Below are 14,516 nucleotides of genomic sequence, written 5' to 3' on the forward strand. Positions count from 1 at the left end.
GGGTACAGGGTATTACACTGTCGGGCTTGCTCGACTGTAGCGTTCTCTCTTGTTTTATTAAGCTAGAATGGGGAATAATATGTGGGAGGTCTGGGAACAGTGCAGACCAACATTTGAATTATAAATATAATATAATTCTTGAATAAACTGATTTAGAACATATATTTCGAACTCTTTTTATTTTCTACTTTTCTACTGTTTAATTGCTTATTAATTTTTTAATAAGCAACCTTCAGTCAACATAAAAATTAAGCTAAATAGAGCTAAATAGTGTTGCGCCCCTGCACAATAAATTTAATTAGTTAGCTTTTCTCCAATTCCCAGCAGGTAGAACAGTAACAATATATATACTGAAAATATACTGAAATACCTTAAATACATAGTTACATAGCTTACTATCTGTAAGATTCGATATTTCCAAAAATTAGTGTCAAAAAGTCACAGTTATCTGGAAGGGCATTACATAATTGAGCACATTTTATAGCTTTTAAGAACTACTTGCAGATATAAGTAGAAATATCAATCGTCAACATGGAAATAAGACCTTAAAGTAAAAAATAGGAGATAAACAACAAACCAATACGGGATAGGTTGTGGCGTTCACAATCCTACAAACAGCGGTTTTGATTCTTTTATAAACATAAGAAGTAGATCTCTAAATATTTATCATTGTATACGAGTATCAACAAAAATTAACTACTCTGCCCATGACACTTTTAAATTTTCAAAAAAATATTTTAAAACATTTTCCAAATTGTACGTGACTGATCAGTATTTAAAATTCTTCATGGACCTAACTATTTCATCACCTATTTCATCATGTGCAACAGACCCACACAGAAATATAGCGAAAACACCTACCTTGGCCTCGATCTGGGCAGCCAAAAACTGAAGGCTGTAATCCTGAACTCGAAGCTGGAGATCATATTTTCAACCCAAGTACATTTTGACGTTGATTTTCCGGAGTATGGGACCACAGGTGGTGCCAAGCAGGGCGACAATCCAGACGAGTATCTGGTAAATCCCACTATGTGGGTAAAGGCACTGCATGTTGTCTTCAGTACGCTCCATTCGCAAGGCGCCGATTTGCACAGTGTAGCCGCCATTAGTGGCTCGGCGCAACAACATGGCTCGGTCTTTTGGTCAGAAGATGGTTTCAAGCGCCTGTGCGGCCTCAATTGTCTATTCAAGCTGCACGAGCAACTCAATGAGTACGCCTTCAGTGTACTGCAGTCGCCCATGTGGATGGATGGGTCCACAGGACAACAGTGCTCGGAAATGGAACGAACAATTGGTGGTGCTCTTGAAATGTCTGCCATTACCGGCTCCAAGTGCTATGCACGCTTTACAGGCCCACAAATCAGAAAGATCTATCAGACCCAACCGGAAAAATATGAAAACACGGTTCGCATATCACTTGTGAGCAGCTTTCTCACATCTGTCCTGCTGGGCACTGTGGCCGCCATCGACTTTTCCGATGGCTCCGGAATGAATCTGCTAGATATACGTAAGAAGAAGTGGTCCAGTGAATGTTTGGATGCCTGTGCGCCTGATCTGGCGCGACGCTTGATGAAACCCATCGCACCCAATCGGCTGCAAGGTCGCGTGGCCAAGTATTTTGTGGAGCGTTGGAACTTCAGGCCCGATTGCATGGTCCTCAGCTGTACTGGCGACAATCCCTCTTCCCTGGCCGGCATGCTGCTGGAGAAGAACAGTCTTATATTGTCGCTAGGCACTAGCGATACCATAATTATGCATCTGAAGCATGCGCCCAAGCTGGAAGAGGGCCATGTACTCTGTCATCCCACAATTGTGGATGAGTACATGGGTTTGCTTTGCTTCCGGAATGGCTCGCTGGTGCGCCAGACCGTCTGTCAAGAAGTAGCCAATGGAAGCTGGAATACTTTCAATCATATGTTGGAAACCACTCCAATGGGCAACTACGGAAACATTGCGGTGCATTTTCATGACAGGGAAATCATTCCACTGGCAAAAGGGATATTGAAGTGGAATAAAGACACCGATCCGTCATCGAAGCAGTCACGGTTGGGCTTGAAGCAATTCGAGGAGCCAGCCTGGGAGGCGCGTGCTGTGGTCGAAGGTCAAATGATGCACCATCGCATTATTGCCTCCGAAATGGGTTTCCATTTTGACTCTGATACCAAAATCATAGTTATCGGTGGCGCATCGAAAAATCGTCATATACTGCAAATTGTCGCCGATGTTTTCAATGCCTCTGTCTACGAGACATCCAATGCTGAGATGGCGCTCTTGGGCGCTGCTTACAGAGCACGATATGCATTCTACGAGTATCGTGAAGCCAATTGCAGCTGCCGCCGTTGCAAGATGCCAAAAGGCCGGCGTCCCAAGCTAAGCTATACCGAGTTTTTCCGGCAGGCGCTGCCCAATACGCTCAAGTTGGTGGCCAGTCCGACACCTGGCTGCGAGGTCTACGAACCACTTCTGCCAAGGTACGAGAAAATGACCTATATTCTTGCTGCGCGCACAGCATTTTCGGATTATCAGATTGTAACAGCTTCATAATAAATTGGAAGTTGGCGTTTTAAAAAAATCTAACGTTTAATAGACTAAACTTTAATAATTAAAAAAAAAAAAGAATTGCTTGACGGGCTAATGGAAGAATTGAAACGGATTACGGTAGTGGGTGGCCAAATATTTAGCGACAGCTGAACAGGTTGGCAGTCCAGACAATCGATAGCATATTGTTTCACTTTCGATATCATTAAAGAACTAAAAATACAACCCTGTTACTAAGCAGCTTTCAGGTGTGCGTTCCCTACACATTTGTTTTCAAACCGCAGAAGGAAAGCATTTATATCAAGCAAAACAACATTTGGGGAGATGCATTGAAAACATCAAATTAAATCAAAAGCTTTACAAAAATGTATTTCACATTTGTATTCAAGCAGAATTAGGCCGGATTAAGCCGGATTTTAATTGATTAACGACTTAACAACACAATCGAGAGCAGAGAACTTAAATTTAAAAAAAAAAAAAAACACCGATATGCTTAAGATTGTAAAAGCAATTGCGTATTCTGCAGAATTTTGTAACTATGTATAGATCGTTCTGGCACAAAATTTTGAAATACAGTGACAAAATCTACCGAGTCCGCATCCTCAAATGACAGAGAAAATGGCATACTAAGTATATGTATGTATACCAATAATAAAAGAAATTATGAATAAAGGAAAGCAATAATCTATTGAGGTGGGTCATGTGGTCATGTGATGTTAGCTTCGATTCAGCGACTTCACAGCTTCAGTTATTTAACAAATTTAAAATATCCATTTATTTAATTTGTTATAGCTCATTCCCATATTTCTAAACTAAGCACTTGGTTCTGCTCGAGAAGGAAGCCCAAACAAAGCACAGTCCTAAAAAATTTCTTACACAATATAAATAGCATTTGAAGGTTGTGTGCCAGCCAGTTAAATAAATAAATAATAGAAAATTTGATAATATGTAAACCTTTTTTGCACTAAACGCTCAATACAAATAAAATGCAGACTAGACTGAACTACTTAATAAACATATCCTAAAAGTCGGCATCCCAGCCGGATTGCTCGTCTGGCGGCTCATTGGGATCGCAGGGGAACTTGTCAAAGTACCGAACATCCGTGGGATGAGCAATGGGTCGCACAAAGGGTGGTATCAGCAACTGACTGGCCAGTCCATCCCAATCAAAACCCAGGAACCATCTGAAAGGGAGAAAGAAGTATGTATATTGGATGATCTATGAAAATTGTGGGACCGCCAACTCACTTATGCTTTTTGATGTCTTGAATTCCACCCGCCTGATAGCCCAAACGTTCTGAGGGCACATCCCGACACAATCGCTTGATGAGATGCACAGCCCAGCGCGAGATGTGTTTGGGAAATGTGATCATGTCTATGCCCTTGAGAATTATATTGTAGGTCTGCATGGGATCCGGTGCACCGAAAGGAGGACTGAAAATGTTGAAAATAGTTAACGCTACTAGATATATTAAATCCAAGCACTTACGTTCCATTCAGCAGCTCATGCACCAGCACGCCCAATGCCCAATAGTCCACGGCACGATCGTGTCCTTTGTTTAGGATAATTTCTGGTGCCACATACTCTGGAGTGCCGCAGAAGGTCCAAGTCTTCGCACTATTGCCAATATATTTGGAGAAGCCAAAGTCCACCAATTTAACATAGCCGCGCTCGTCCAGCATCAGATTCTCCGGCTTCAAGTCCCTATAGATAATGCCACGAGAGTGTAAATACTCGAAGGCCTGGAGCACGCAGCCCGCAATAAACTGCGCCGAATTGTCATCGAAGGATCCGTGATCGCGCAGCATCGTCCAGATTTCGCCACCCATGCAAGCCTCCAGCAGCATGTAGACGTACTTCTCATCGCGAAAAGTGCGATACAGCCGACAAATGAAGGGGGAATCACAGCTAAGCATAATTGTGCGCTCGCTGAAGATGTGATCCTCCTGCTTGGTGTCCACAATGTGTCGCTTCTTCAGGCACTTTAGCGCAAAAGTGTCCACGCGATTCTCGTGATATGCCTTTACCAATTCAACGCGTCCAAAGCCGCCCACACCCAGAGTGCTCACCACTTCTAGATCGGTTAGTTTCAAGTTCGGAAAATGCTGCTGCACATGCGCACCAAATAGTTCCGATTGCGCAGTCTTCTCTGCCTGCTTCATGGCCAGTATGCGGCTCTCATCGCCATAGTCCTTCTCCTTGAACTCACACAAGTCTCCAATCAATCTTTTAAATGACTCACGATCCAGCGTCAGGCACTCTACCCCCGGCGGCAATGCAATAATGTTCGCTGTGCGTCGATCCTCATTGATCAGTGCTTGCTCGCCAAAATAGTCTCCGCGCTCCAGTGTTCGCAGCTCCGTCTCCTCCAGGGCTGCTGGTGTCAGCTTCTGTGTCACACGCACATTGCCCTGCGAGATCAGAAAGAATGTGTCTCCGGCCGCGCCCTGTCGTATGATATAAGTGCCGGCGGCATAGAATTCCAGCTCCAGGACATCGGCGATTTTGGTAATCAACTCCTCGCTCAGATTGCGCAAGAGGGGCACAGACTTTAAAAAATGCACGCTGTTCTCCAAACGCTGCAGGCCACTGCGCGTCATAATCTGCTGATAGACCCGTCTATCCAGGACCCAGACACGTGCGTCGCTCACCACACGTATGGAGGCGGTGCGTGTACAGTTGTAGAGAATGGCGAGTTCGCCGAAGGCCTTGCCTGGCCCCATTTTGTGCAACACCTTGCCCTGCTGGACGACCTCGAACTCGCCCGAGGCGGACACATACAAATGGGCGCCCACCTCGCCCTCTCGAATCACAAACTCGCCCTTGCCAATGCTCAGCGGATACATCGAGTCGACTAGCTGGCGCACCTGTGAGGCATCGATATTCTTCAAAAAGTCATTGTCCATGATGGCGTCTTTGATTTGCTGCTTCGCACTGTGGATCACAAGGTTCAACGTTTACATACAATCCTTTCAAAGCCTTGACATGTGACTTACCTGTAATCCTTTTCATATTTGGGAATGGGCTCACTGTGCGTCTGCTGCTTAGACTGCACGCTGCTCTCGGCCGAGACACCCTGCTTCTTAATAACAGTTGCCGGCAGTGGCTTGGGCCGCTCATCAATTGTTGTCAGCGGCTGGTTTTCCTTGCTGTTGGCGCCGCACACTCCGCACCCGGACTCCCCGCTGCTCGTCACTTCCGCACATTGTTCGGGTTGCTGATGTTGCTTTTTGTTTGGCTTCAACTCATTGTGGTTACGGCTATGATTGTGGTGCGAGCCAGCCGTTTGCTGCAAAACGCTCTGCAAAAATCAATTGAAGATATTGGACATTGATATCAAAGGAAAGTGTAGAGAAAATGCAGACTGCTTTTCATTCTGTGCAAAACTTGTTTAAATTGGAAATGGGTGACACCAGCTTGACTCGATATGGGGAGCACTGTTTCTGGGCTTATCACGCAAACTTCTAGCGGGCATATAGTATGCCTATAATATACCGATTCTATCGCTAGCTTACACTCGCAATAGGTAGCACTAAATTGATTTTGATGGCTTTATTAATTGCTTTCTTCTATTCTTTTCATGGCAGATCCTAAAACCTATAAATCTAATTTGTACCTTAAATTAGTTAGTTGTTTTGCTCAGTGAACCTCATAAAAATAAAATTGAAGCGTTTAAAATAAAATGCTTTTAATAATTCGATCCGCAAATAAAACCATAAATAAGACTAAATTCCTAGTTTAAGTTTTATTTGTGTTTAGCGAGAAGTTTAATTTAAATTATTGAAATAACAGTATAATTAAAACGTATATATTAGAAGGAATAAAAGCAAACAATAGCGAGAAAAAGCCTACTCTTCTGTTCAGAAAACTGTCCCTTAATGTAATATTTACTTATGTAATTTGCAAAGTAAATAAATATGTGCAATAAATATAATATTTCTGAATACTCGTACATTAACAAAAAATATTATAATTGAAAAAAGCCAGCTGGAAAGGAAAGCAACTAACCTTATCTTCCAAACCTATTTAGCTGTAAAGCCAAGTAATACCTTTTTTGAATCCTATCTTATAACTCACATACACAAATACTTCCCCTTGATCTACTATAACCTGTTAGATACCTATATATATCATTCGATTTTTTTAATCTTGATACCAATCAATCGAAAATACATTATTCAATGAAACTATTTGCTTAACAACTTTTCTCAATACTTTATTTATGTTCTATACGTTAAGAGGCATGTTTTCTGATATACATTTTGAACAGATTTCTTGCAAAGTTGTAGAATTAACAAGAATTAACAAGAATTAACAACTAACGTAAACAACACAAATATTCATTTATCTTATGAGTAACAACAACATTATAATTTACCAAAATTTTTATAACTCTGGAACCTTTATAATTATTATATAATTCTTATACATTTGTTAGTAGTCGTAATTTTTAAAGTAAAGATAAAAGGTTTATTTATTTTATTACTTATTATTTACTATTTCACCCTCGACAATCAATAGCTTAACATAAACAAGACTTTTGTTGTAGCTTTAATTATCACGCTACAATCTTTCCATGCTGACTAGTCTCGAAAAGATATTTCAGCAGAAACAAAATCAGCAGAAACGAAATCAATCAAATAGCATCAGTTAAACAATTAAGCATCCATTGAGAGTGTGGCATGTGATTTGCACAGCAATTTCCTTGCAAAATTGATACACAATTAAATTAGAACACACTTGACCCCCAGAGGCAACACACACCCCACACACACCCATGTCAGAATTAATAATCACGCATCTATTTCATTTGGCATTTATTTTCCATTCCACAGATGGGGTTGTGGTGGACCCAACCAAATGCAAAAAAGGGGGTAGGGCTGAACTTTGAGGGCAAACTAAAAATTCTTTGCAATAATATCGTGCACACTACTTGTACTACAATTGTTGATATGCCTGTGTTGTTCCACTTATGCTTTGTGCAAATGCCATGCAAAAATATGCCAACAACCCAATTCCCAAACTCGCAAGCACAAACAAGATAAAACAAATGTCAAGTTGGGCACGCCGTCCATGAAGTGTCGCGACTTACATATTTATTTTTTGTTTTTATGTTATGTGTTCCTTTTGAGCGCTGCCCAACGCCTCAAGCAGGCACTCTGGCAATTGTTATTTCTGTGACATATTATTTACATAGAAATTAGCATTTTCAAAAATAAAAAAGGAAAACATTTTATTATCTCTCGGCTCGGGTCGGCTTTCTGTGCCGTTCTTTTTTGCACTTGAAAGCCTCGCATGCGCCGGAACGGAACTATTTACACCGAGCAAACAGATAGACATGCTATGAGTATAGTCGTACATAGATAGGTACACACGAATATACAACTATACACATTGTCTATGCATATATGTATGTATGTATGTTTATAGACGAACTCAGACAAACTGATAAAAAGCGCAGACACACGAAATTAAATTTAAAGAAAAAATGATCGAGCAATTAGCGATGCTCAGCTATGAATAGTCGGAAAAAAGAGCGAGTAGAACGTTAATGTTATGCCAACCCGACACTGTGTACCAGCTACAGTCGCTCAAACAATAAAATTTGAGATTTTAAATTCATGAATTTCAATTTTGGTCACAATATCGCAACAAACAAAAAAGCTGATCATACTTAGATTGATTATTACACCGATGATATACTTGTATACGTGTATGTTTTTGAAATAATGAGCCGCTGTTTGATCTCACTTCAGAGGTGCTATAGAACACTCAGAAATGCCTAATTTAGTTACGGAGCCATTATACTTGTAGTATAAGAGGCAATATTGTAGTAATAAGATTGATTTTTGCTCCGAAGCGATTTTGATGAAACTCCTTATATAATATTATGGGGCACTATCAAAATAACAAATTTATTTAAGATATCTCAGTTATACTACTTACTACTAACATTGATTTTTGGCACCTGTATATAATAATAAAACTAGTATATATGCTTTGTAATTAACTTGCTCTGCAAGTCTACATACTATTTTTCTTACCCATAGCTGCTAAGTTCTCAGTGTTCATCTGGACTAACAAACGCATAGATGGATGGACGGCCAGTTGGACATGCTTATATTGATTCGTTAAGTTATGCAAATCATATAGTATGTGCCTATAACATTCTGGTTCTATCCCGTCTACTGCTGCATGTGACATAAATTTGGCGCCTAAACTTTCTAGTATACCCTTTCACACTTCGGGTATAGGGTATAAAAATAGACAATCGCACACAGACACACACACACATTTTGCGGTGAATTATCTCAGTTTACTCTCTTTGGATGTGCAGATATTTGCATATATATAAAAATAATAATAATAAAAGCGATAATTTTGATCATGAGCAGCAGCGAATTGATTAACCGCTGATTAACAATTAACCCATTATGGCTGAGTAATTGCCTTAATTGCTGAACAACATTTTTGTAAAACAAAAAAATACATACATATATGTAAAATGTAAGTAATTAGTGCGTGACTGCAATTTATTTAATTTGTTGGGTGTTAAGCAAAAACTACTTGTACAATAATTTTGTCAACTACAAGTCGGCACTAAATAAATAAAATAATGCATTTTTGTAGCACAACAAAACAAATGCATATCTACATAATTGAAATAAATTCATAAATACGTGCAGAGGCATATTTTCAATAAATATGTCAAAGCAATTTAAAAACGAGGCTACCCTACATTGTTAACTTCTTGCAGAGGGCATCTTAAATATAGCCAAGCGTTGGTAACACTTGGATGAAAGTAACACTCTTGCCATAAATTACAAATATAAACTGTTTGATTTAAAAACGCCCTTAAAAAGTTTGAAAAAATTGTTTATTATTAAGATATAATTTATATTAATTTATATTAACCCTCATTTTCAAAACCTTTAGAATCTTTATTAAGAAACTATGTATAGAAATAAAACCATTAATTTCAAGATAAAGTACACAACTTGAAAATATCAATAGAGAACAAATATATTTGTAAAAGTCTGAAATGAAAACATTTTTATGTCCCATCTTTGCTAATTAATTGTATACTCGAATTGAAGTTGGTGATTAAAAAACTAGGCAATCCACATTCAATAACTCTAGTCGGGTCTAAAATCAAAAAACCCCCAACTATAACTAAGTCTATAGCACAGTAACAATATACGTTTTAAAAAGAACAATATTTATAAACACATCGCAGCCTGAACAAAACCAAGAACTTGCAAAAAATAAAAAATTTGTTAGGGTAAATAAGTTGTCGCTGCGCAAAGTTGGCAATTGCCATTTCTCATTTTAAATAAATAATTTTGTAAAATTTTGCAGCACCATAAAAATGATTAAATATTGATTTAAAAAGTCACAATTGTTTTACAATCTTGTTTTGCTCGATTTCGTTGCCGGCTATCTAACAAGTTGAATCTCATAACAATTTACAGCAGCATAATAAAATAATTGTAAATGTAGATGGAAATGAAAATGGCTGGGCTTATTAATTATGTATATTTACATAAATTTATTCATTTTTCCTTTCGCCTAGCAATTTTAAATTGCATTTTTTAAGAGAAGAGAAGAGAAGAGAAGATAGAAATATTTTATGTGTCATAAATCAATTTATCAGCAGCATTTTTATAGGCACCCAACAGGAAATGATTGAGGCCATATGGGGTTAAATGCATTTTAACTACGCAAACTCGCATCTACACACATAATCGCCTTAATCTATTGCTCTTTTGGCAATGCCGTAGCTCTAAAATCTCCAGCTGGCGAACAAGAAGCGTGCACAACGACAAGCGAGCTACAAAAGTCATTAAGAAGTGCTAATCGGTTGGCACAATAAAAATAAGCTCTGCCTTACAATTTAAATACAGCAGCGAAGTCAACAGCAACAGCAACAACAACAACAGTAATAGCAGCAGCAGCAGCAGCAGCAGCAAAAAGTGATGTTCAAGTACATAATTATAAAGCAGTTGAGCAAACGTTTAAGTTAGCGCCTTAAATCAGTGACAAGAACGCAAAAAGTAGAACAAAAACAGCACTAAGCTTACATATATGGGCATGCCACAATATCTGAACTTTTCTTGGAAATCTCACATGCTATACTTGTATTTTTACAAAAATTTCGCCATCTATTTAACACTACAAAGAATATAAATAAAACATAAACTTTGATATCGTGCGACCTAGTCTGGCAAGTATGTGCAGATATCATACCATCTATCACTTTTATTACTTACTTTCATGCTTTTCCATGAAATATCAACAGCCTCGCATAAAATTTAACATTTGCCTAAAACAGCAGATAAGAACAGCAGCCGACTGCATATGATATGAGATGTACACGTATCTACGTATCTGTGAGATACACCACACATCGCAAAACGAATTTCAAACAGCTACAGATCCGAATGCCTCACACTTTATTCGCGTCCTCTTTGTTGTTATTATTGTTGTTGTTGTTACGGCTTTCAAGATTAGCCGCGCACGCAAAACTACAACAATAAACAAACAAACGAGACAATATATATCGCACATCTGCCGCACCGGCTAGACACGAGCGGCAAATGGGACCAGCCAGCCAGACCAGTAAGTGTCGGATCAAAATGATTTTCATGCCAGAGCGTGCTAATGGCAAATCAAAGCACATAATTGTCTGTCACAGCACACGCGGCTCTAGACGGTTTCGAGCGCGATTCAAGGCAGCATCGCTATATCTTTAACTGCGCTTATCAAGTTTATACGATAATCACAAGCTACATTTAATTGGAAATAGCATATAGTATAATGACGTACTCCCCTTTTCTGCTATCTAAACGCCAATCAATGAACTTTTTATGGCAAATATTATACGGCTCATCTAATCAGCAGTAGTAATCATTCTTAAATCAAATCCAATTCGTTTCAGATTTATGATAACCATATCATTGCCCTGTCATTACATATTTGATTATTTGTTGTTGTTGATAAAACATTAATTCACATAACATTTACTTTCCAATGGAATTTTGTTGGCACACAACAATTGGAAAAATATAATACAAGTAGAATTCGAAATCTCAAAGCAACATTCTATTGGAACATTTTATTAATTTTATTAAATAAAAAAACATTGAAACAGTTGTGAAACGCTGTTTAGCCGCAAATATGCTTTAGAGTTTCTGATTCAAATAATTCATTCATTTTCCAATCGAATGTTGCTGAAACACAACTATTTGAAAAATATAATAGGATTCGAAATCTCAAAACAACTTTCTATTTGAACATTTTATTAATTTTATTAAATAAAAAAAAAAACATTGAAACAATTGTGAAACGCTGTTTTAGCCGAAAATATGCTTTAGAGTTTCTGATTCAAATAATTCATTCATTTTCCAATCAAATTTTGCTGAAACACAACTATTTGAAAAATATAATAGGATTCGAAATCTCAATACAACTTTCTATTTGAACATTTTACTAATTTTATTAAATAAAAAAAAAACATTGAAACATTGAATTTCTCTGAAACTCAACCATATGCTTTAGAGTTTCTGATTCAAATAATTCATTCATTTTCCAATCGAATTTTGCTGAAACACAACTATTTGAAAAATATAATAGGATTCGAAATCTCAAAACAACTTTCTATTTGAACATTTTATTAATTTTATTAAATAAAAAAAAACATTGAAACAATTGTGAAACGCTGTTTTAGCCGAAAATATGCTTTAGAGTTTCTGATTCAAATAATTCATTCATTTTCCAATCAAATTTTGCTGAAACACAACTATTTGAAAAATATAATAGGATTCGAAATCTCAATACAACTTTCTATTTGAACATTTTACTAATTTTATTAAATAAAAAAAAACATTGAAACATTGAATTTCTCTGAAACTCAACCATATGCTTTAGAGTTTCTGATTCAAATAATTCATTCATTTTCCAATCGAATTTTGCTGAAACACAACAATTGGAAAAATATAATAGAATTCGAAATCTCAAAGCAACATTCTATTGGAACATTTTATTAATTTTATTAAATAAAAAAACATTGAAACAGTTGTGAAACGCTGCTTAGCCGCAAATATGCTTCAGAGTTTCTGATTCAAATAATTCATTCATTTTCCAATCAAATTTTGCTGAAACGCAACTATTTGAAAAATATAATAGGATTCGAAATCTCAAAACAACTTTCTATTTGAACATTTTATTAATTTTATTAAATAAAAAAAAAAACATTGAAACAATTGTGAAACGCTGTTTTAGCCGCAAATATGCTTTAGAGTTTCTGATTCAAATAATTCATTCATTTTTTGATAGAATTTCGCTGAAACTCAACCATTAGAAAAATATAATTATATAATTATAATAATTATAATTCGGATTCTTAAAACAAAATTGTTTCTATTTCTATATTGGTCAAATATTTTCCTTTATTTACAATAAATTTATGATTCAGAAAATGACTAAAATGGACACTCTGCAGTAAACTATTATCGTATATTCGTTAAAACAAATTTGTTTTTCAATTGAAGCAAACATTATATTGGCTTAAACAAAAGAGACGGACGAACAAGAGTTTAAAAATTGATTCAATATCATTTAATATCCAAAGTTAGTGAAAACACAACTTGCTTTAAATTATTTGTCATCACACCATTTAATTTCGTTAAAGGCACTTTGTAGAAAGAAAATCAATTCAAGCATACTTAATAACAGAGATTCAATTCGAGCGAACTTTTTAGCCATTTATAGAAATAATATAAATATTAAATAAAATATTTAAAAGTTTCATTTCAATGGCAAAATTTCGCATAGTATGTTGATAGGACAATTATTTGCTTTTTAAAACTCCACTACTATTCACACACACTGCCATAAACACCAGAACGAGCTTCGAAAATCCGCAGTTTCGTATGCGCAATTGCCGGCAATATAGAGACACAGTTTATTTTTACTGTATTTACCTTTAGTTTATGTATTTCGCGACGCAATTTGATTAGCTCGTTATCCCTAGCCTGCAGCAATTCCTTGAGCGCATGCAATTCATTTTGCAAACTATTGACCTGCAAATCGCGATCGTCCAGCTCGTCCAGCGTGTTAGGCATTTTCACTGTCAGCTTTATTGTGGTTTTTGCTCGTGTTGTTGTAGTTGCTTGTGCGAAACAATTTACAGCATTTGCTTGCTAAATTTGTAGCCATTCAAACCGAATTAGCATATGCACAATGGAGCGGACGGAGAGGCAAAATTTTAGTTGTAGTTGCGGTTGAAATTTTGAAGCGTAATTGCCGTTGGGTTTTCTAAGCGTGCGCACGTTCGAGCAAAGACTGTCTCGGCGAACCGAATGGGTAATTTAAAGAAGCGTTACGATCGGCTCGAAAAATTACGCATACGCTCTGTATGCTGACAGCAGCGTTTGAGAGAGCGAGCGAGCGAATGAAGATCGCGCTCATTTGCGGCGTTTTGTTGAGCGTTATCAGCTGGTTTGTGTAGAAACTGGTTTGTGTCGCGGCTAAGCTTATCACATTTCGCTTTTATGCAATTTAATTTAAGCTTTATTCTGCCCATGGCCTGTTTTCTTCTCGTTCTTGTTCTCGTTCTTGTTCTGGTTCGTGTTCTTCTTCTTCATCATCATCATCTACTGCCATTCTTCCTTCCTGTCATGCATTAAGTCCAGCTCTTTAGCGCTTTGTCTCTTAGCATAAAAACAAAAGCCAGACAGACGGGGCACAAAAATGGGCAGCGCGCATAACAAAAGCGTAGCGTAATTTGATGATGACAGCCAACGCCTTGCCTGGTTACTGCCATCCCCCCCCCCCCCCCCAGGTGCCCCCTTACCCCCTGCGTCGAGCCCACGCACTCACTCGCACATTGTGGCAAAGCGTAAGAATGAAAATAGAGGGTGGTGGGGGGACAAGGGACGGCAAATATGAAAATGTACGCTAAACGAGCGAGGAAAGG

General features: G+C 37.7%; 2 protein-coding genes across 2 annotated transcripts; one reads left to right on the plus strand and one right to left on the minus strand.

Annotated features, from left to right (window-relative positions):
* The first annotated feature begins 704 nt into the window (after nt 1–704).
* On the plus strand, nt 705–2,577 carry LOC115631717 (xylulose kinase). The gene has a single exon (XM_030528551.1). The coding sequence runs from the start codon at nt 820–822 to the stop codon at nt 2,542–2,544; it is 1,725 nt and encodes a 574-aa protein (XP_030384411.1). The 5' UTR covers nt 705–819; the 3' UTR covers nt 2,545–2,577.
* An 876-nt stretch (nt 2,578–3,453) lies between these two features.
* On the minus strand, nt 3,454–13,826 carry LOC115631450 (cGMP-dependent protein kinase, isozyme 1). Its single transcript, XM_030528195.1, has 5 exons — nt 13,522–13,826; nt 5,536–5,840; nt 4,028–5,473; nt 3,787–3,972; nt 3,454–3,722 (listed from the first exon to the last, which is right to left on the minus strand). The coding sequence occupies exons 1-5, from the start codon at nt 13,660–13,662 to the stop codon at nt 3,560–3,562; spliced, it is 2,241 nt and encodes a 746-aa protein (XP_030384055.1). The 5' UTR covers nt 13,663–13,826; the 3' UTR covers nt 3,454–3,559.
* Between the last annotated feature and the right edge of the window lie 690 nt (nt 13,827–14,516).

The sequence above is a fragment of the Scaptodrosophila lebanonensis genome, unplaced genomic scaffold, assembly GCF_003285725.1.
Source record: "Scaptodrosophila lebanonensis strain 11010-0011.00,11010-0021.00 unplaced genomic scaffold, SlebRS2 tig00001412-arrow-pilon, whole genome shotgun sequence".
Classification (NCBI taxonomy): domain Eukaryota; kingdom Metazoa; phylum Arthropoda; class Insecta; order Diptera; family Drosophilidae; genus Scaptodrosophila; species Scaptodrosophila lebanonensis.